The 21,787-nt window shown below is 34.9% G+C and overlaps 5 protein-coding genes across 8 annotated transcripts; all 5 read right to left on the bottom strand.

Moving 5' to 3' along the window:
* Positions 1-1,262: 1,262 nt before the first annotated feature.
* LOC105171043 (ferredoxin, root R-B1) lies at positions 1,263-3,478 on the bottom strand. 3 transcript variants are annotated; one of them, XM_011092041.3, is made up of 2 exons: positions 3,321-3,478; positions 1,263-2,003 (listed from the first exon to the last, which is right to left on the bottom strand). In XM_011092041.3, exon 2 carries the CDS (start codon positions 1,995-1,997, stop codon positions 1,545-1,547), a length of 453 nt encoding a protein of 150 aa, XP_011090343.1. In that variant the 5' UTR covers positions 1,998-2,003; positions 3,321-3,478; the 3' UTR covers positions 1,263-1,544. The 3 variants fall into 3 exon arrangements, with proteins under 3 accessions (XP_011090343.1, XP_011090342.1, XP_011090344.1); XM_011092040.3 differs by lacking the exon at positions 3,321-3,478 and adding an exon at positions 3,166-3,314; XM_011092042.3 differs by lacking the exon at positions 3,321-3,478 and adding an exon at positions 3,150-3,312.
* A 597-nt stretch (positions 3,479-4,075) lies between these two features.
* Positions 4,076-6,907, bottom strand: LOC105171044 (large ribosomal subunit protein uL1z). Its single transcript, XM_011092044.3, has 6 exons — positions 6,797-6,907; positions 6,616-6,650; positions 6,088-6,307; positions 5,324-5,489; positions 4,960-5,165; positions 4,076-4,333 (listed from the first exon to the last, which is right to left on the bottom strand). The coding sequence occupies exons 2-6, from the start codon at positions 6,618-6,620 to the stop codon at positions 4,280-4,282; spliced, it is 651 nt and encodes a 216-aa protein (XP_011090346.1). The 5' UTR covers positions 6,621-6,650; positions 6,797-6,907; the 3' UTR covers positions 4,076-4,279.
* A 907-nt stretch (positions 6,908-7,814) lies between these two features.
* On the bottom strand, positions 7,815-9,954 carry LOC105171047 (uncharacterized). The gene is made up of 5 exons (XM_011092047.3): positions 9,872-9,954; positions 9,154-9,530; positions 8,727-8,938; positions 8,387-8,645; positions 7,815-8,311 (listed from the first exon to the last, which is right to left on the bottom strand). Exons 2-5 carry the CDS (start codon positions 9,403-9,405, stop codon positions 8,021-8,023), a joined length of 1,014 nt encoding a protein of 337 aa, XP_011090349.2. The 5' UTR covers positions 9,406-9,530; positions 9,872-9,954; the 3' UTR covers positions 7,815-8,020.
* A 1,813-nt stretch (positions 9,955-11,767) lies between these two features.
* LOC105171045 (uncharacterized) lies at positions 11,768-13,917 on the bottom strand. 2 transcript variants are annotated; one of them, XM_011092045.3, is made up of 5 exons: positions 13,715-13,917; positions 13,097-13,350; positions 12,665-12,876; positions 12,316-12,583; positions 11,768-12,240 (listed from the first exon to the last, which is right to left on the bottom strand). In XM_011092045.3, the coding sequence occupies exons 1-5, from the start codon at positions 13,785-13,787 to the stop codon at positions 11,950-11,952; spliced, it is 1,098 nt and encodes a 365-aa protein (XP_011090347.1). In that variant the 5' UTR covers positions 13,788-13,917; the 3' UTR covers positions 11,768-11,949. The 2 variants fall into 2 exon arrangements, with proteins under 2 accessions (XP_011090347.1, XP_011090348.1); XM_011092046.3 differs by lacking the exon at positions 13,715-13,917 and adding an exon at positions 13,470-13,550.
* A 2,656-nt stretch (positions 13,918-16,573) lies between these two features.
* On the bottom strand, positions 16,574-18,715 carry LOC105171048 (uncharacterized). Its single transcript, XM_011092048.3, has 5 exons — positions 18,556-18,715; positions 17,860-18,113; positions 17,448-17,659; positions 17,098-17,365; positions 16,574-17,021 (listed from the first exon to the last, which is right to left on the bottom strand). The coding sequence occupies exons 2-5, from the start codon at positions 18,109-18,111 to the stop codon at positions 16,731-16,733; spliced, it is 1,023 nt and encodes a 340-aa protein (XP_011090350.1). The 5' UTR covers positions 18,112-18,113; positions 18,556-18,715; the 3' UTR covers positions 16,574-16,730.
* Positions 18,716-21,787: the final 3,072 nt, after the last annotated feature.

A 21,787-nucleotide genomic window follows, 5' to 3' on the forward strand; every position in this document is an offset into this window, starting at 1 on the left:
TTTTTTGCCTATTTTGAATTGAATAGCCCAAAAATAGCATGGCAAAAGTATCACTAGAAATTTCTTGAAAGATAAATGATTTTCTACTAATAATACTGTATTAGGGATAACTGTATTGCTCTCTCTAAAGTTTGGTGTAGTTGTGGTTTGAAAAATTACATCTAATATCTTTGACGTTTATTTTTATTTAATAAATAAATTCGTTAAATAGTGAAAATTATTAATATTAGCAAAAATATTGAATGAAAATCTATCTTCACCCCATGATTAACTTACTACTCACTTATTGTAGGTCAAACGAGTATTTTTTGAGAAAATTATCATATGGATCTTCACATGTTAATGCATGTGAGGAGATATATCATTACCTTTATAAGGATAGTTTGGTGGGAAAAAAATTATATATATTATGACAAGTCAGTAATAAGTTTGTCGAAGTATATATGATTTTTATTCAAATTTTTTTATTAATATCAATAAATTTAATGAATTTTAATTAAAAAAATTATTTATTAAATGAAAATAAATATAATTATGTATAAGTAGGAACACTTTGGGGAAACAAAAAGATAAATAGAAGAGACGAATTAATTAAACTGAGAATTAAAATTTGAGCATTAAAGAGGAAAAGAGAGAATGTGTATATATATATTTATAAAAAGAAAAAGAAAAGAGAGAAAGGGGGGAAATGGGGGGGGGGGGGGGTGTACACGTGTTAGCATGCGCGGCAACGACTCAGGCGATCTTCCTCGGAACCCACGCACAGGGCTCACCCTTGTAAAAGGTCGGTGGTCACATCACCACTTCCATGTTACGTTATCTTTCTCTTGTTAAATCCTCAAAGCTCTCCCTCTCTCTCTCTCTCTCTCTATCAGTTTTTGTGGTGGGCCAGAATTATGGGCTTTTATTCTTATTCGTTATCCATCCATTCCTGGGCCAGCCCTTTTGTTTTTGTCCTAAATTAATTGGGCCCACTGGAATCATATATATATATATATACACATATATATATGTGGTAGAAAAGGCCACCACCTTTTTAAGCTTTATGAGAAAGCTGAAGAAGATATCAACTTTTATTATTACTAAATAATTAATTTTGCATTACGTAGTCAATTTGGTGGTAGAGACTTCGCCTTTCTTGGTTTTGGGCTGCGCCAGTTACAATTGTATTGGGCTCGACGGTCGGATCAAGTATATGGCTTTTTTGTAAGGCTAACCCACAACTCTCTTGCAACAGCAATTAAAGCCGCTGGACATGAAACTACTAATGAGCTCATCCCGAGCATAGCCCTTTTATTCGTCTCTCCAAATCTGCAAATCCTGAGCTTAATACTCTCCTTACACACACAGCCAAAAGCAAAGAACAGACACTACAACAGAGTTGTCTGAGAAAATCATGAGTTGCAAGAACGATAAACACTAATATTCAGACGGTCTAAAGTTGCCCGTTCAACGGTAAACTACAATTGTTATTTCAACTGTTTTCAGAACAGGACTCACTGCTTCGGATGGAACAAGCCAGAGTGAAAACGGGAAGATGATGTTCAGTAAAGATCACTCTCCTTGTGAGTGTGAATCACACAATCTGCAGTTGGGTAGGAAACGCAGGTCAGCAAGTAGCCCTGCTCCATTTGATTCTCATCAAGAAATGAACCGTCCGATTGATCAACACAACCCGACACCATTTTCCCTGCACAGGTGGAGCATGCACCGGCTCTGCAGGAGTATGGCAGTTCCACTCCTGCGGACTCAGCAGAGTCGAGAATGTAAGCATCATCGGGTGCGTCAAACTCACACTCATCACCATCTGGACCGATCAATTTGACCTTGTATACAGCCATTGTTGTTCTGAAATCGGGCTTCGTTTTCAAACCAAAAGTTCTAGCAACGCTCTTCACAGATCCCAACAAGACGGGGCTCTTAACAAATGCACTTTTAGTTAAGTTTTGTGGAGTACTTCTCAATATGGAGTTGGTCGGGAGCCGTGCAGTTGCCATATTATCCTGAAAAAGGGCATTTTTAGAATGTCAATGATAAAATGAATGGTAAGGGTTAAAGAACACGAGATCTTCATCGTCTAATGTCTCGACTATTCTGCAGTGCTAAATATTTGGTAGCTCATTAACAATATTTGGAATGTGCGCCTTGTTGCAGATGACAAAATACATAGAAGAATGCTGATCATCTTTTTCCAAGCAACAAAGCAATAGATGTTTGGAGCATTATGAGAAGGACAAGTGAGATGCTACCGCCCTTCACTCGAGGCTCCAAAATACCAATTCAATTAATTGGATTCAAGACATGAAGTTGAAGAACCATGCATACAACATTTAAGAACTATAACAACAGAACATCTCAGCAATAATGTCATGAAAGACGGCATAGAACTCGAGGACAGAAAGGGAAAAATAAGAAAGAAAAGCAATCACAAGGGGCATAAGACAAGAAACACTCAAAGTTTCACATACTAAGGCACTTGTATTCTCATTCTGAAATCATATCTACAAAGAGTAGCAACCAATTTTAAGCTGCACGGCAACACGACAAAGAGTGTCCGCATCAGCGTATCAGAGAGTTTCATTCTGAATCTATTAGTGGAACAGTAATTATTCAAGCTGATGTCCGCATCTGTGGGAGAGAGAATTAGTAACTCTCAGCTGGAAATCACAATACAAATGAAATAACATCATAACACGATTCAGATCACACTTTTCCCACATGAGATACTAAAAGAACATCCCTGAGACGAAAGTTTCCAAGAAAAACCAATAATCACGCACAAAGAAGCCTCCTCATTGACCAATCCACATAACATGCACGAAGCGTTTCAAGAATGTTGGTAAACTTCGGACCATAAGGATCCTCATCAGAAAGGGTCCGAAAGTCAATACTGAAAGTCCTTAAAGAATTCAAACAACCAACACACTCCAAGATTTGAATATTTTCCTTCCGAGAATATGAAATAGATATTCTTTTCCTTGCAAGCTCCAAAAGAGATTAAACCCAAAAAAGATTAAATTATTTTCTTTTAAATAAAAAAGTCAGCTGGCATGACAAGAAGCAACTACAGTTACCAGTCAGAAAAATCATCACAAAAAATAAAGAGTAGGCTGAGAAAGAAGCATGATTACTTCAAGATAGATACATACGGAAATGAAGACTTACAGTCACTAGACTCTCTGGATCCGATCTTATAGCAGGGACCCAAAAAATATTTCTTGGGTCGGCTCTTTTCTTTCTTGAAAGAAAGAAAACAGGCGGAGAAACCGAAGGAGCAAAACAAGAGTTAAAAACAAAGCAAAAGACTGTTTAGTCAGTACCTTAATTTATAGGAAGAGTAAAAAGAGAAAGAGACGGCTCTTGGAAGGGGCTGAGAGTCGTGGGGCGGACGCCTCTTTGAGCAGAGCTATTTGCACTCAATAATGGCGTTTTACTGTTAATTGCTTTTTAAGTATAAAATATATATGCGGAGAACTAAATGATGAAACAAAGAAAGACGACTAATACCGTGCTAGTGGGAGTGCTACCCTAAATTATAAAACGTGCACTGACCGGCCCGCCGCCTTTGGTTTAGGCTTCTTTCTGCTTTTAAAAATTAACGCTCGCGACCCCCGAGCCACCAACTTGTTTGGTATTTGACCTTATCAACTATAAAAAAATTAGTCATAATTAAGGTAGTTAATTTGTTTCCAACATTAAATTTTAGATGAGTATACGGCTTTGGGTTACTGTTTTTTAGTTAATAATAGAGATTTCATATTTCGGAAAATAAAGTATCAATTCAAACATCTAACTGATAAGGAGATTTGATGCAACTTAATAAGTTAAATTTCAAATTTTTGCAACCATTTGACAAACCTTGACCAAAATCTTTACCCTTCTGTATGTCGCGCATAAATCCAAGATCATAAAGATTCTCAGAATGCAAACATTATTGTCCTCAGAGTTCTTTAAATGCAAATGTAGATAGATAATTGAAATCTATAATGGTTATGACCCCCAATGCTGTAATACGAACCACTAAAATGAACTAACGAGTAGCATCAGCCAGCATTCCTCACTCCGTCTTCCTTGGTTCATTTTAAATAAGAAATATGGCTATTTGGTAATAACCGTAGCATGTCAATGTAGAAACAAAACAAAACACCCACTATAGTGCATCTTAACACAGCAACCCAACGATAGAAACACCAAAAATTCCCATGTCAGGAAAATATTTTATCGTTATAACGGACATACAACTTGACTGACTAAGAATTCCAAACAAAAAACGATTCTCTTAAAAGATGCGTTGCGGCTTTCCCATGGTACTCTTCAGGTACAAGCACCTAACCTGTTAACAAGAACACCAAATAAAACTTCTTAGCAACAGCTAGGAGGCAAAATAAACTAGTAAGGTGATATTCTGGACAATTATACCTAAAATTACACTACATCTCAAAAACTCATCCACCAAGAGGTGCTACACTAGATGCAATTTTCAGAAACAAAATATCAGAGATACAAGGCTAGGCAAGAGAACCAACAGCAACCACATCAAATTCAGTAATAGTGGATAAACAGAAGGCATAACCCAGAAAATCGAGTTGCAAGACCAATGACTTAACCAAGATAGATACATCACTTCGGAGGAAACACAAGAAACAAATACTCCTAGTAAAGTGTCTGCCAGGAACTAGCACTAGCAGATTGGAAGGCACAAGTATTACATCAAAGTATCTCAATCAATTACAATATTCAGTTATCAGCTAATGATAATACATAAGATTGATGTTAAAGAACTACAAGATATAAGCCAGTTATGTATGTTATTGCAAAAAGAATGTGAGTATGATTCAAGCCCAAAATACTATTGGCAAGGCCCAAACATGATGAAACACCACATATGAACACCAATCTATATAATCGGCAAACAGAGGAAATGTAATTAGCTACTGAAGACACAGGAAGAAGGCTCACATTTTGCCAGTTCTTCTTTAAAAGGGAAACCAGGAAGTTAACACTCATTTGCACGTTCTGAAAGATTTGCTTCTCTTCCATGTCCAAGTTCCCAACAGCTACTCCCATGCAGAGCACCTTCTTCAATTGGAACTTGACTGTTGCCTTGGTCTCATTCACCTTGGACTCCAGAGATTCTTGGTGGGTCACAAGAGTAGGAAACTTGCCTGCATAAAAGTGGTTAAAAACTGGAAGGAAAATCCGAGGAGCTTGTAGATAATTCAATTTTTAGAATATCAAGATTGCCTTCATGTGCAATGCAAATGATAAAAATATTTCACGAGCACCAAGAAAAATTTAAGTCAAAACCCAACATAACAGATACCTGCTTTGTTGAGACCAGGTCCCAAAAGACGAGGAATCTGCTTGATAACAGCTTCTGAGGCTAAGAAAGCATGATACTTCTTTGCAAGCTTCTTCACCAGTTTCTTGTTCTTGTTCAACTTCTTCAAAGCCTCCACATCCATGGACTCCAAACCAATTTTTTCGGCCTAGTCAAAGGATACAACATAACATTAGAAACAATAGTATAAACGAAAACTCCTCCAGGGAACTGGCAAATCCAGCAAGAGGCTTCACTAGCCTTTCCATGTATCATTTGAAGTTAATAGTGTAGAACAGAACAGCATATCATACCAAGATCAGGTAAAAGATCCAAAATAACAAAAATCAACCCCCCACCCCAAAAAAATGGCTGAAAAACAGCCTGTTCCATAACAGGATAAAATAGCTATGAATAAAGTAGTTCAATGCACATTTGCTAAAAACAGAAGACACGAGTCAACACTTCAGAATAAAAACAAAAGCAAATGAGGATCTCTACAGAACATAAAACACAATAACATACTGTATAACTATACTTAATTTATGACAAACAACAAGCCTGCTAACAATTATCTTTGTCAATGGTTGGACTTAAGGTACATCTGAACTGTGGAAAAGATGTGCCTTTTGTGATAAGCACTCAGCAAATACCCACTAAATTATGGTGTAAACAGAAAAGAAATCTAAGGTTTATCCAAAATCATTATTTTGGCAACCTATATAACCATCAAACTTTTTGAATAAGTACTTAGAACATGGCAATACCTCTTCTACATGCTGGGCATCACCAAGCATGCAAATCTTCATTTTTGGTCGGGGGATATGAGGCAACTTAACTGAACCACTGAAACGTTTATCTTTCTGAGGATCATAGTTTTTCAGCCCAATCTGTAGCTCCACTGTCTCGGTGAAGTTCCGCTTTTTCTCTTTGGAATCCGCGGTAATCTGAGAGATAGCTTCCCTCAGGGCATCACTCTGAAGCTTACTGCAAAAGTAGTCCAATCACAAATCAAATGAGCAAAGGTACCCACAAATGTTCTCCCTTACACACCAAGTCTAGTAAAAGATTTGCAGAAAGAAAATACATCTGAATTGTCCCACAATCATAACTAAAATCTTGCAGGTCATATCGCTCAAAAAAGATTTAACCGGACAGCAACAGAAAGACTTCAACAAAATAACGCCAACATAACACAAAGTTGAGAGATGACCCATTTCATGTACAAAACTACATATCTAGCCAATTATGGAAAAAAAATTGAAAGTAATAAAAATGTACAAGCTCTATCGCACCTCATGGTTCAAGATATTCGTATCTTAGCTCACTTCTGCACATCAACAACAAAAAGTCCGGCAAAGATGAAGAGAAATCTTGTCAGTATAACTTCGACCATCTAATATGCTTAGTTGATATAACAAACATATTCATATACACGCACATCTCCAAATAAAAGCGTATGGCAGAGAGAGAAACCTGATTAGACAACCCTGGATTAGGGTTCGTGAGACTGTCGACGAGAGGGTATAAGAAAAGTAGCGCCGATTGCTGATGATAAATATTGATACACTTAAGGCAACAAAAAACCCTAGAGCATAAGGGCCGCTTCTTGGGCTCTGGATCTTGTTGGGCCTTAGTACTTTAGAGCCCATGATTTGTAATAAAAGCCCGCCCACCAACCGTTGATGACCCAATTAACTATAAACAAAACCCCAGGGAAAAAAAACAAAAAAAAAAAAAAGATAAAGGATTCTTTCCCCTTGTGTTTGGGCCTAGTAATATTTAGGAAAATATTAATTTATAAAACAAATTGAAGTAAGTCTTTTTGTTTATAATAAAAATATTTTTATTGATAAATACATTATAAATTTTAATTATTTGATCAATATACCATCATCGATGTCAAATAATTATAATTAACTGAATAGATTATTACAAGACATCCAACTTTGAATAAAAAGTGTCAAAAAAACGAAAGAAAGGCCCTAGCCAAGTTTTATTCTTAGTCTCTTCTACTCAACTGCTCTAATATTTATCCACTTGTATTTTGGCTTAGTATTAGGAAAATATTAATTTATAAAACAAATTGAAGTTTATTTTTATGTTCATAATAATTTTATAAACATTAATGTACCGATTATTAATATTAAATATATAACTAACCAATAACTACTATTAAAATAGATCAAAACTTAAATATCATGACCTCATGGTCATAAGATGTAATTTCTCCAATTAAACTAGACTTTATTGATGTGTTTTATAATAAAATTGATAAAAGCTTATAACAATAGAAATTTAAAGTGTTTTACACGTTAAGCGTGAGCTATGATGAAAAATCTTTATATGATCAAATTTGCCCGATCAGATCAACCAAATCAATATAATACACTTGTGATGTAATACGCAAAAGAACAGTGCAGGAGCTGTTCTTGAGTTTACATTTAATTTGAATCTTTACTATGAAACTGAATTGAAAAAGGGGATGATTAAGTTAAGAATTTCAAATGACTATCAATCTCCCGTGGAAGATAGCAAAATGAAATTTAATCAGAAATATCCAGAAAATAAACAACAATGGGATTTTAAGCTTCAAAACCCTAGATTCATGATTACAATTATTTTATAGATAGAAATCTTTCCTAGATTTACATACCATTTCAACAGAAGCATTATCAGCCAACATTACATGCCTATGCATTAAGATGACACAAGTGCCCTCAATATGGCCTCACAATGAGCTGCTTTATAGATCAGAAGATGCCCTGCATCAGCAACCTCATGATACCGAATCCATGGGAGTCGCTCGGCTATATACCGATTCAGTTCAAACGGAAAGATCTTGTCTTCATATCCTTGCCACATATGGACAAAGCCTTCATTGTTAGGGAATGGGTTGCTTATATCCATCGGCTCAAACTCCCATTTTCCGAAGCTCACCATTAGGTCTCGGTGCAATGACTCGTGAGCGCCTTGTTGATCTACTTTTGCCTGGAAAACGGAAAATTGACATAGCAAATGAGGCATTTAGAAAGCTGGGAATGATGTTGGGGTCGTTAAGTGTACCTGCTCCTCGTTTGGAGGTCCATCTAAGTGTCTTAGAATCTCTACGTCCGAGGGGCTGAAAGCATCTTCTGAGTTACTCAATGATGGGATCCATTTCTGTGTCAGCCACCAGTGCAACAGCCATGGTGCATAGTGTGCGACGGTAAAAGCCCACCGGTTTTGGGGAATCAGTCTGGTTGGGCCTATTTTGGAGAGGTTGGCAGGAAAGCAGCGCCACCAATAATTAGCAAGGGGAACCACGAGTGCAGCTCCGGATAACCTTTGATGTTGAAACTTCAGATAAGTATGAATTGTTTAAAGAGTAACATTCCATGACGGAAATGTAATGGAATAAGTGTACCTATGTGGGATGTACTTTAGGCAGCCGTAAACGGGATATGCTCCAAGGGAGATGCCAATCACAAAAAACTTAGGCCCAAGTTGCAATTTATCAGCAAGTTCTTGAATGTCAAATGCATCACTTTTCACTGACCGTCTCGGATTTGGATCGCTTTCTCCATAGCCCGCACGATCAAACGCCACGAGATATATCTGGAGCTCCTTCAGGAGTTCCTGGTGATCAGGGAGCCAAGAACATGAATGAAATCAAGAAAATGACTGAAATGTCTTTCCGACATAGCTCGATCACCAGAGTGGTGGATATCTTGAAACTTGAATATATCACTTCCAGCAAACAAAACCTTGTTTTCCAGTCTCATTTTCGCAACAAGGATTTCAAGAAAACAGGGAAATCTTGCGATAGATATTCCACTAGCAAAAGTTCTTAGTTCAGAAATTGGTAATTTGAAGCCTTTAGAGTCACCAAAGGCATGGACAACAATGATCCTGTGTTTGGCTTGTTCCTTGGGAAGACCTCTCTCCTTGTAAGCCAAATGCCTACCATCACCAAGTCTGACCCTCGGAGAAGTCACCGGAGGACCGCCCGGTGAGCCACATATTTTGGGGGAGGGAGGCCTCAGAGCTACATAAGTGTAGCCAACAATACCCACCACTAATCCCAGTGCTATACGGCCAAGCATATCTGTCAGATCAAGAACTACGGTGGTAACTTGTCAATTTGGAAGCCCTTTACAAGATTACTGCCCAGAAGAGTCAAATTCACTTTACAAGATTATTTCCAACCTCGAGGATCAAGAAGGGTTTTCTGCAATATGAACCATTAAAAAAAAAAAAAAAAAGTTAACGATAATAATTCGTTTCTGCAAATTAAGGAGAACTTCAACTCTTCACCACAATTTCTGTACTTGTGCTCTACATTAGAATCCACCATTCAGCAGCTATAGAACTCCAATAATTCATTGGAAAACTTAGCAAGAACAGTGTTCAGCAGCCACAGAAAACCAAGAATTCATGGAAAAAATAGCAAGAACACCATTCCGCAGCCAAAAAAACAATCAAGAATAGTCATGGAAAAATTAGCAAGAAGTGCTGGTAAAGAAATAATTGGAACCCAGAAATGCAAAGAAATGAAAATGAGAGGATTACCGGGATGAGCTGCTGCTTGGGGTGAGCCTCGCTGTTGCAGTGACATATATGCGTTTTATTTAGTCCAAACACAAACATTATGCTTGTTTTTATTTTTAAATTATTTTCGAGACGAGTCAAAATATATCTAATATTTGTCATCACTCAGAAACATTTTATTTGGGTGTTTTTAATTATTTTAGCATAAATACATATACATAAATATATATATAAAAGACATGATTTGACAATAAATAATAATTTTTGTCTCCCAAAATACAACATTAAACATACAATACTTATTTTAAATTATTTCAAAAAATAAATCCAAACATACATCCTATCTCTAACACACATTTATTTATCTTTATTTTTCTCATTCTATCTTCATAAAACACAATAAAACACTCAAAAAATAAATCCAAACATTATGAAATGTATTCCATATGGGTCGGAAGTGTGCTGTGCAGTGGGAATAAGAGAGGAGACCTTCCGTCAAACACTTGGAACAATTCCTATTGTAATAATTTGCAGCCCAATCCGGAAATCAATCTGACACGGGTCATTAAGGAATTCCTCAACACGAAAGGACAAATATATAAACTCAACCAAGAAATCACGTTTCATTAGCTAAATAAAAATAAAATAATTAATCAATCTAATGGATTAATTATATTTATCTTTTCTTATATAAAACCACATCCACATTCAATGCATAATGCAAGATCAAATTTTATTTATCTTTTCTTATATAAAAGATAAAGTTTTACAAAGTTAAGTTTTATTAAATAATACAACTGAAATTGACGTTTTTTCCTTATTTGAAATTATACAAACAAAATTATTAAAAGTGAAACTCGTGGTAATAAGAAAAACACCTAAAAAAGAGAAAGAGGGGAAAAAAAAAAAGGAAAAGGAAAAGGACGGTCCACCTTATTGGGGCCTAGTTATTTTTGTAAAATATTAATGTATGAACAAATTCAAATTGATTAAATTTTAGGTACTTTTTTAAAATTTAATGTAATTATATGTAAATATTTTATGATTTAAGAAATTATATTTAGTACATTTAACATTTATTTTTGTCTAAGAAATAGATTTATATTAATAAGAATTTATTAAATTTATTGATATTAACGTAAAAGTTAAATGAAAGTTCATATTTACCCTTAATTGACTTATTACTCACTTATTGCAAGTCAAATAAATTTTTCTTGATACATACATTATCATGTGAAAATGTATAAGGCTAGTTTTGTTAGAAAATATTTGTTTACATGTAATAGGTTAATAATAAGTCAATCAGAATAAATATAAATTTTCATTCAACTTTTTTGCTACTATCAGCAAATTCGGTGAATTTTGAATAACAGATGGATCTATTTTACAGGTTAATAATAAGTCAATCAGGGTAAACAAGATTTCATTCAACTTTGTGCTACTATTAACAAATTTGATGAATTTTGAATAACGGAAGGGTATATTTATTAGATAGAAAAGGAAAAAAAAAACTTCAAGTGTACTATATATAATTTTTGAAACTAAAAAGAGTCGATTTATAATTACACCAAACCTTAGAAGATGATAATATAATTATCCTAAATATGAGATTTGGTGTAATTAGCCCTAAATTTATATTGATAGTAAAATTTATAAAAGGAAAAGAAATGTGTTTTGAACTATAATTTGCTTGTGAATCGGTATGCGCCAATCATCTAACTATAATGACATACTGCACTTTCCAAACACAAACAATGCGCGAGTTTCTTTTCTGGAGTTACATCGCCCTTATGCATCAAGTGGAATATCGGTCTTTGTCGTTTAATTTTGAATCTTTACAACAAAATTGAATTTGAAATAATAAAATAAAGGAAAGAATTTCAAATGACTCGTCAGTACAACCCTCAGCCCCCCATATAAGGTAGCAAAATGAATTTTAATAAAGATTCAAGGAATAAACAACAATGTATTTTAAGCTTGAAAGCTCTAGATTCATGATCTACAATTATTCTAAACATAGAAATCTTTCCAACATTTACATACATAGCCTGTTTTCGTTTCAACAGAAGCATTATCAGCCAACATCACATGCCTGTGTATTAAGATGACACAAGTGCCCTAAATATGGCCTCACAATCAGCTGCCTTATGGATCAGCAGATGCCCTGCATCAGCAACCTCATGATACTGAATCCACGGGACTCGCTCGGCTATATATCGATTCAGCTCAAAACGACAAACCTTGTCTTCATATCCTTGCCACATATGGACATGGCCTTCATTGTCTGGAAAAGGGTTGCTTATATCTGTCGGCTCAAACTCCCATTTTCCAAAACCCACCATTAGGTCTCTGTACAATGACTCATGAGCGCCTTGTTGCTCTACTTTTGCCTGGAAAGTGGAAAATTAACATAGCAAATGAGACATTAGAAAGTTGGGAATGGTGTTAGTGTTGTTGACTGTTACCTGCTCTTCATTTTGAGGTCCATCCAAGCGTTTCAGAATCTCCAGGTCTGAGGAGCTGAAAACATCTGTCTTTCCTTCCAAGATACTAAACGATGGGATCCATTTCCGTGTCAGCCACCAGTGCAACAGCCATGGTGCATAGTGTGCAACAGTGAAAGCCCACCGGTCTTGAGGAACCAGTCCACTTAAGCCTATTTCTGATAGCTTGGCCGGAAAGCAGCGCCACCAGTAATTAGTAAGGGGAACTACGAGTGCAGCACCCGTTAACCTTTGATGTTGAAAACTTCGGATAAGTATTAAATTGTTTAAAATGTTATATACCATGATGGAGACGTAATGGACTATGTACCTATGTGGGATGTACTTTAGGCAGGCGTAAACGGGATATGCTCCGAGGGCAATGCCAATCACATAAAACTTGGGCCCAAGTTGCAATTTATCAGCAAGTTCTTGAACATCAAATGCATCACTTTTCACGGACCGTTTTGGATTTGGATCACTTTCTCCATAGCCTGCACGATCAAACGCCACAATATATATCTGGAGCTCCTTCAGGAGTTCCTGGTGATCAGGGAGCCAAGAAAATGAAGGAAATCAAGAAAATGACTGAAAAGTCTTTCTGATATAGCTGGATCATCAGACTGGTGGATATCTTGAAACTTGAATATATCATTTCCAACAAATAAAACCTTGTTTTCCAGTCTCATTTTCGTAACAAGGATTTCAAGAAAACAGGGAAATCTTGCAATAGATATCTATTGCACTTAGCATAATGTCTTACTTCAGAAATTGGTAATTTGAGGCCTTTAGAGTCACCAAAGGCATGGGCAACAATGATCTTGTGCTTGGCTTGTTCCTTGGGAAGACCTCTCTCCTTGTAAGCCAAATGCCTGCCATCACCAAGTTTGACCCTCAGAGAAGTCACCGGAGGACCGCCCCGTGAGCCGCATATTTTGGGGGAGGGAGGCCTCAGAGCTACATAAGTATAGCCAAGAAAGCCCGCCACTAATCCCACTGCTATACGCCCAATCATACCTATCAGATCAAGAACTTGTCAATTTGTAAGCTCTGTTCATGATTACTCCCAAGAAGGGTTTTCAGCAAATTAACATTAAAAACCCAAAAAAACAAAAAAGTCAGTGAGAACAGTTCACTTTCTGCAAATTAATCAGCCAGGCAATTTCAACTCTTCACTACATATCAGCACTTGATTTCTACATAAGAATCCACCATCTCTACAAGAATAAGGGAACTTCCCAGCATTCAGAAGCCATAGAAAATCAAGATTTCATGGAAAAATTAGCAAGAACAGCATTCAGCAGCCAAAAAAATCAAGAATAGTTATGGAAAAATTAGCAAGAAACCCAGAAATGCAAAGAAATGAAAATGAGAGGATTAACTGGATGAACTGCTTCTTGTGGAGAGCCTCGCCGTTGCAGTCTATATGCTTCTTGTTTACTCCAAGCGGCCATTATTAGGCCATGTTAACAGAACCTTTTTAGTAGGGGTCGGAACTGTGCAGTGGGAGTGGACTGTGGAGCCCTTTGATCAAGCACTCCCGACCATTTCCTTTCTTTTTCCTTTTCTTCCCCCCTCTATCAAACTTGAACCATTTTTTCAGCTAATACTATTTATTAAAAACATTACCCCTAAAGTAATTAATTTGGGTGACAAAATATTTATTAATAAAAATACCCTTAAACATATTTATTTATTTACAATCTATTCGCTTCTTTAATTATTTAATTTGTTTTCTCGAATATTTAATGTTATTTTGCTTTGTAAATTTGATCAATTATTTATTTTATCTTCAGATTTTTTTATTTAATTAGATAACAATATATAATAAAATCTTGAATTATGCAAACCTTTATAGTGTGTTTCGTGCGTTGATATTAAATTCTGATCCATTCATTTATTTTGAGTGTATTTCGATCATTAGTGTAAAATTTTAAATTATATAAATAAATTGAGTTTATAAATATATAATTTTTTTTAACTCCGTACACTTATTAAGTGTGCCCAAACTAGTTGTAATAATTTGCAGGCCTTGTTGAAATCAAACAATCAAATCTTATAAGGGAATTCCTCATCAAAAGTCAAATATATTTCCCACAAAGCTTTTACATACACTTAACCAATCAATCACACCAGTATACATAAATTAATTGTTTTCTATTTATTTAATTAAATAAAAAAATATTTAATTAATCATAACTAATAAAATGGATCAATTTTAAATGAGTATAAATAGAAAATTATTAATATAAAAAATATGGTTATTTGTAGAAGAAGAAATTATGATTAAAGGTAATTTCAATCAACTTATATTTTATGAAGCATGTCAGTTATTTTAGAACACATTTTATTAATATATATATATATATATATATTATAAAGTAAATTACATGACTACCCTTCAGTTTTGTATAATTATACAGAAGGAATAGATGGTTTGTGTAATTATGCAAAAATGACGGGCGATTGCATAATTTGGATATAATTAGAAAACTGTTAATTCTGGACGATATTTATAATTTTTCAAATAATAAAATAATATTTATAATTATGACAAACATTAAAAAAAATTATTATAAATTACCTCATTATTAAATAAAAAGGTTTAGAAAAGTGTGGTTTATTGAAATTCATCTACCCCCGAAAACAAAAGAATGTGAATATTTGTGGAATTGCAAAGATCACATTCATTTTATATAACATAAGCGAACATCAATACAGTCTAAACAAAATTCGTGCACATCAGAGTGTGAAATATATTTGCTCTGTGGTTGATTATGTTTTATAAATTGTACATCAATAACACGACAAGTGTATTGCACTTACCATATAATTATTTCACGTTTGATTGAGTCGAATTCGAATTAAAATTTTCCGACCAGTAGACACCACTAAGGTGAAATTCAGCATAATAACTGCACGGGGCGAAGCTTTAAATTTATTTATAGATTTTATATAAAAAATGAATAAAGAAAAATTAAAACTATCGCTCATAAATTAGTTTTTTCGAGATAATATCATCGAAATTGACACTTTCTGCTTATTTGAATTTTTATAAACGATGTTGTAATTGAAACCGATTTCTAGTTTTGGACCTTTTTTTTTTTTTTTTTTTAGGAACAATGACTTTTTTGTCTCACTATACAAGCTTATTGAGAACACATGTATAATATATTTTTTCATCAATTTTTTATGTTTTTTGTAAAATAATATATTTATTAATGAATAAAATTAAATATTATCATGTATGAAATTGAAATATTTAAGGCAATTAAAATCTCGGCTTGCCAACAAAAGGAAGCAAATACATTTAATAATTTCATATCACATTTTGTGATTAAAGAAACAAATATCAAGCAAATCATGAAGTACCAATTAAATTGCTCACTTTATTAAATAAATATGACAAAGTTTCACCCTACAATTACAAATAGAGGTGTGTTTTTCAATTAACACACCACTGAAAACGTAAGTGAGGACGACAGGTTAAGAGAAAGAAGACACAAGTGTAAATAATTCAAGGTACAAGTGAGGACAAATAGCATTTTTGTCCCGTAATTTAGGAATTTTACATTTTTGGTCCATCAATAGAATTATCACTTTTGATCTAATAACCTTCATAAAGTTCCCATAATACATTTTCGTTAGAAATCTAATGAAAAAGGCCACATGGTCGTTAATTTTTTAGATTGAGCACTTAATGCTTACGTGCTAAGCACATTAGTGTTATTTTTTAAAATTAAGGGACCAAAATCGATAATCTTGTAACCAATAGGACCAAAAGTATAAAGCCCTAATTTATTACGACAAAAATTGATGATTCCCCATACAAGTGAAAACACAATAAAGAAATAATTCAAGAAAGTCTCAAAATCCTGTGTATCGCAAATCAAGAAAGATCTACGGAGTTCAAGGCAAAAATCAAGACTTTCATCATCAAGAATTTCAATATTTGGATTCGAGAACAAGTCGAAAGAAGTGCGAATTAACATTATAAAGGCAAAAATCCAACTAGGTGGAAGATTGGAGCTTCAATTCCACCAAAAATATCCAAAGTTCAAGTCAAATTCTTTAAATTTATAGCAGTTAATTCAAGAACAAGTCAAATACCCTTAACTTACCTTAATTGTAGATCCAAATCAACATAAGAAAAAGAGGATTAAAACTTCAAGTTCCAAATGACTCGTGACAACAACCCTGAATCCCCAAGCAAGATAGCAAAATGGACTTTAAGCAAAACTCAAGGAAATAAACAGCAGTGTATTGTAAGCTTCAAAGCTGTAGATTCATGATTACAGTTATAATTATCCTATAAATAGAAATTTTACCAACATCACATACATAGCTTGTTTCCATTTCAACAGAAGTATTAGCAGCCAACTTTACATGCCCATGCATTAAGATGACACAAGTGCCCTAAATATGGCCTCACAATGAGCTGCCTTATAAATCAGCAGATGCCCTGCATCCGCAACCTCATGATACTGAATCCATGGGAGTCGCCCGGCTATATACCCATTCATTTCAAAACGACAAACCTTGTCTTCATATCCTTGCCACATATGGACATAGCCTTCGTTGTTAGGGAAGGGGTTGCTTATATCCGTCGGCCCAAACTCCCATCTTCCTAAACCCACCATTAGGTCACGGTACAACGACTCATGAGTACCTTGTTGCTGTACTTTGTCCTGGAAAGTGGAAAATTGATATAGGAAATGAGACATTTAGAAAGCTGGGAATGACATTACTGTCGTTTAAGTGTACCTGCTCCTCATTTTGAGGTCCATCCAAGTGTTCTAGAATCTCCAGGTCTGAGGGGCTGAAAACATCGGTCTTTCCTTCCAAGATACTCATCGATGGGATCCATTTCCGAGTCAGCCACCAGTGCAACAGCCATGGTGCATAGTGTGCGACAGTGAAAGCCCACCGGTTTTGGGGAAGCATTCCACTTAAGCCTTTTTCTGATAGCTCGGCAGGAAAGCAGCGCCACCAGTAATTAATAAGGGGAACTACGAGTGCAGCTCCTGATAACCTTTGATGTTGAAACTTCAGGATAAGTATGAATGGTTTAAAACGTTAAATTCCATGACGGAAATGTAATGGACCAAGTGTACCTATGTGGGATGTACTTTAGACAGCCGTAAACGGGATACGCTCCGAGGGAGATGCCAATCACATAAAACTTGGGCCCAAGTTGCAACTTATCAGCAAGTTCTTGAATGTCGAATGCATCACTTTTCACTGACCGTTTCGGATTTGGATCACTTTCTCCATAGCCGGCACGATCAAACGCCACAAGATATATCTGAAGCTCCTTCAGGAGTTCCTGGTGATCAGGGAGTCAAGAAAATGACTGAAAAGTCTTTCTTATATAGCTGGATCACCAGACTGGTGGATATCGTGAAACTTGAAAATATCATTTCCAACAAACAAAACCTTGTTTACCAGTATCATTTTCGCAACAAGGATTTCAAGAAAACAGGGAAATCTTGCTTCAATAGATATTGCACTAGCAAAATTTCTTACTTCAGAAATTGGCAACTTGAAGCCTTTAGAGTCACCAAAGGCATGGGAAACAATGATCTTGTGCTTGGCTTGTTCCTTGGGAAGACCTCTCTCCTTGTAGGCTAAATGCCTGCCATCACCAAGTCTGACCCTCGGAGAAGTCACCGAAGGACCGCCCGGTGAACCGCATAGTTTGGGGGAGGGAGGCCTTAGAGCTACATAAACATAGCCAAGAAAGCCCACCACTAATCCCACTGCTATATGGCCAATCATATCTGTCAAATCAAGAATTACTCCCAAGGAGTGTGTTTTGCAGATGATCCATAAAAACCCAAACAAATAATGGGTTGATGGGAATAATTCATATTGTGCAAATTAAGGAAATCTAATGCAACTTCAACTTTTACTACAATTTCAGCACATGAGTTCTTAATCAGAATTCAGCATATATACAAGAATAAGAAAATTGCCCATAGCAGAACTTAGAGGGTGTTTGGCGAAGCTTATAAGCTGCAGTGTTTCGCAATTTTTCTTTTAAATAGCTTGTAAAATCTTAAACAAGATAGTTTGCATCTTATAGTCATCGAAAATACCAGCAGCCCAAAAGAATCAAGAATTCAAGAAAAAATCAGCAAGAACAGCCATCAGCAGCCACAAGTGCTGGCGAAGAAATGTGAGGAGCCAATAAATGGAAATAAATTAAAATGAGAGGAATACCTGGTCTTGGATGAGGTGTTTGTTGTCGGTTGGCTCGGATTCGCAGCAGTGAGCCTCGCTGCCGCTCTCTCAGTCTATGCTTATGTAGCGCAGGTGACAATTATTAGGCACAACGGTTTTCAGGTCGGAAGTGCGTAGAGTGGTTGGGAGTGGCATATAATTTAAGTTTCTATTATATTTACTTAATTAAATAAGAATAATTGATTGAAACTAAATAATTCAGTTTTGAAATAAGCATATGTAAGAAATTATTAATAATTATTGTTGGGAGTTACTCCACCAATTATCTTCCTATCCCTATCAATACTCATTTCTAAGATTTTTTTAAGCATCTTCAAAGTCTTTCGTTTCAAAATTTTTGCTCTGACTATTCTGGAGTTCTTTGATATGCTTTAGGCTAGACTTACAATTAACATATCATCAACATATAAAAGAGGAAACACAAGAACATCATGATCATATTTAAAATAGGGGTAATTATTTAAATAATATCAAAAAAAAATTTATAAAAGTAACGTTGTTGTGAATTTCTTAATGAATTAGGCGGATCGTGGTGCCTGCCATTTTTATTAAAAAAAATAAAAATTTTAGAGGCACCGCGATTTCATATCACGGTGCCTTTTTTTATTTGAAAAAAAAATAAAAATTCAGTGGCCATTTTCTAGAGTTATTAATTTTATTATAAAAAAAATTATATGAATATAAGTTTTTTAAATATATTAATAATAATATAACGAGCCGCCTTTTAAAAACAACTCAATTAACTCCAAGTCGCAATTCGAAAGTGCGACTCCAAGTCGTAATTTTTTTGTATAGTTGTAAAAACTACAATGAAGTATACAATTATTCTTAACAACCCGATACCGGCACATCTGATTGTGTAGAAGAATTTCTTTGTTGGGATTGTTGCTTTGCATGCGTTTGCGCCCAATTCATCTCGTTGTAAATAATTTATAAAATTATATTATTTAATTAGTCCTTTTATTAAATATAATTTATATTGAGCGATGTAGTATTTAGCCGGAGTATTTTATGATTTTGGCTATTTATATTAATGTGCAATTAAACATCACATTTGATATAAAAAAATTATAGTTGGTTAATTAAATTATTAAGTTTGTTATATTTAATCAAATACGTATTTCTATATATTGTTGTTTAATTAAATTATATAATAACAATTATTCACAAAAAAATATTTTTTCTTCTGCCTCATTTTGGTTCAGACAACGTCGCCTTATGACTTTTCTTTATTTTATCGCACACATCCAAATTCAAATATAAAATCGTGAACTCAAACTATTGAACGGTCTCTCAAGAACATTGTTGACATTAGATTTAAGGGCAAAAGATATTTTTCGTCCCACAGCTATAGACCATTTTCGTTTTAGTTCCGTAAGTTTTTAGGGTTTCAATTTGGTCCCGTAAAATTGAAAAATTCACAATTTCAGTCCAAATTTAGCCGGAAAATTTTGTGGGTCACCGAAAAAAGTCACATGCGATGCATGTGACTTTTAAAATTAGGGGCTCGATCCTGATTGGCTGGAGAAGCTGATGTGGCGCATACGTGGAAATTTAAAAAAAAAAAAACGACTGATCTCAGAAGAATGGCAAAGGTGGAGGACGGCTTTTGTCGGATCTTTGCACAGAGGTGACCAAAATTGATGGGACTGGTCTCAAAAGATTCGCCAGAACGGGAGGCGTTCAACGTTGGTCTTCCGAGCCGGTGGTTCGTTCAGACAAAGGAGAAAACGCCGGCGGAAGGTGCAGTCGCGGCGGACGACGACTGAGATCTTCAAAACGATGGATCTTTGCACCTAGTTGATGAAAATGGATGAGACTAGTTCCATTAGAACCGCAGTGAGGAGACGAATCCAATGGTACCAATCCGCGATCGTGGGTCGTCCTGTCGCCGGCAAATCGACGGGAATTGTCCGCGACAGTCAATTTCAAAGCCCAGTCGTTGTCGTGGTCGGATCGCAAAATTGGTTGAGGGGTTTTGTTCTCCTTACTATGGGTAATCGAATGGTATATGTGGTGGCTAAAAATCCCAAGTAACGGCGGCGAAATTGAAGAGAGAAGGTGGCGGCGAATGGCGGGGATTTCACGACTTTGATTTCCCGTCGTTTTTTTTTTAATTTCCACATATGCGCCACATCAACTTCTTCAGCCAATCAGGATCGAGCCCCCAATTCTTAAAAAAGTCACATGCATCGCATGTGACTTTTTTCGACGACCCACAAATTTTTCCGGCCAAATTTGGACTGAAATTGCGCATTTTTCAATTTTACTGGACCAAATTAAAACCCTAAAAATTTACGGGAATAAAATGAAAATGGCCTATAGATGTGGGAGGAAAATTGTCTTTTGCCCTAAATTTAACCTCTCAAACCATTCTTTGGATGTCACGCCTACCAGTCCTAATAGATGAAATCTATCAGACCCCTTGTATAATTTTTCAAACAGCCTTTTTAATGCAATCAAGATGAGTTTAGATGCAACCAGTGTCGTCGCCCCAACTTTTTTTAGTTAATTTTGATTATATTAATTAAATATATCTTAATTAATTAAAAATAATTTTAAATAATTATAATAATTAAATATATACTTTAGTTAATTAAAAATAATTTTGAATTTAACAATTATAATTTTTAAAATTTTAGATTTAACAATTATAAAATTAATTTAATTTAATTTAATTTAATATTTGAATTTAAATTATAAAATTTCGAAAATATATATGATTTATTTTTATATTTTTAAATAAATATATTTAAAAAAATTATTTTTGAATAGATGAAAATGCAAAAAAAATCACTCAAAATAAATAAAAAAATATACATATGAAATATATAAATACCATGAGGGTATTTTAATAAAAAAGAATTCAAAAATAAGGTCACCAATTAAAAACCATCCTCAAAAGCACAAGGAGTGGTGTAATACATCTTCTGTTAATTACTAACGAAAGAGGTATTTTTTACTGAATTCTACAATACATAGGAGATTTTTAGCCTATTCCGAAAATACATGAAAGGTTTTAACTTTTTCAACCAAACACACGAGGATAAACAGCTCACATCTATTGCATTCATATTTTGCACGAGTTAAACATCGACTAAATAGTCTGATTCCAGAAAGGGACACAACATGTTGCATGTATATATAATGCGCCCTAATAAAAATCATCTCATGGTAGTCGATTTGGATCTTATATTTCAAATTGTATTTT

This window comes from Sesamum indicum, linkage group LG9 (assembly GCF_026168435.1).
Source record: "Sesamum indicum cultivar Baizhima isolate 11 linkage group LG9, ASM2616843v1, whole genome shotgun sequence".
NCBI lineage: Eukaryota > Viridiplantae > Streptophyta > Magnoliopsida > Lamiales > Pedaliaceae > Sesamum > Sesamum indicum.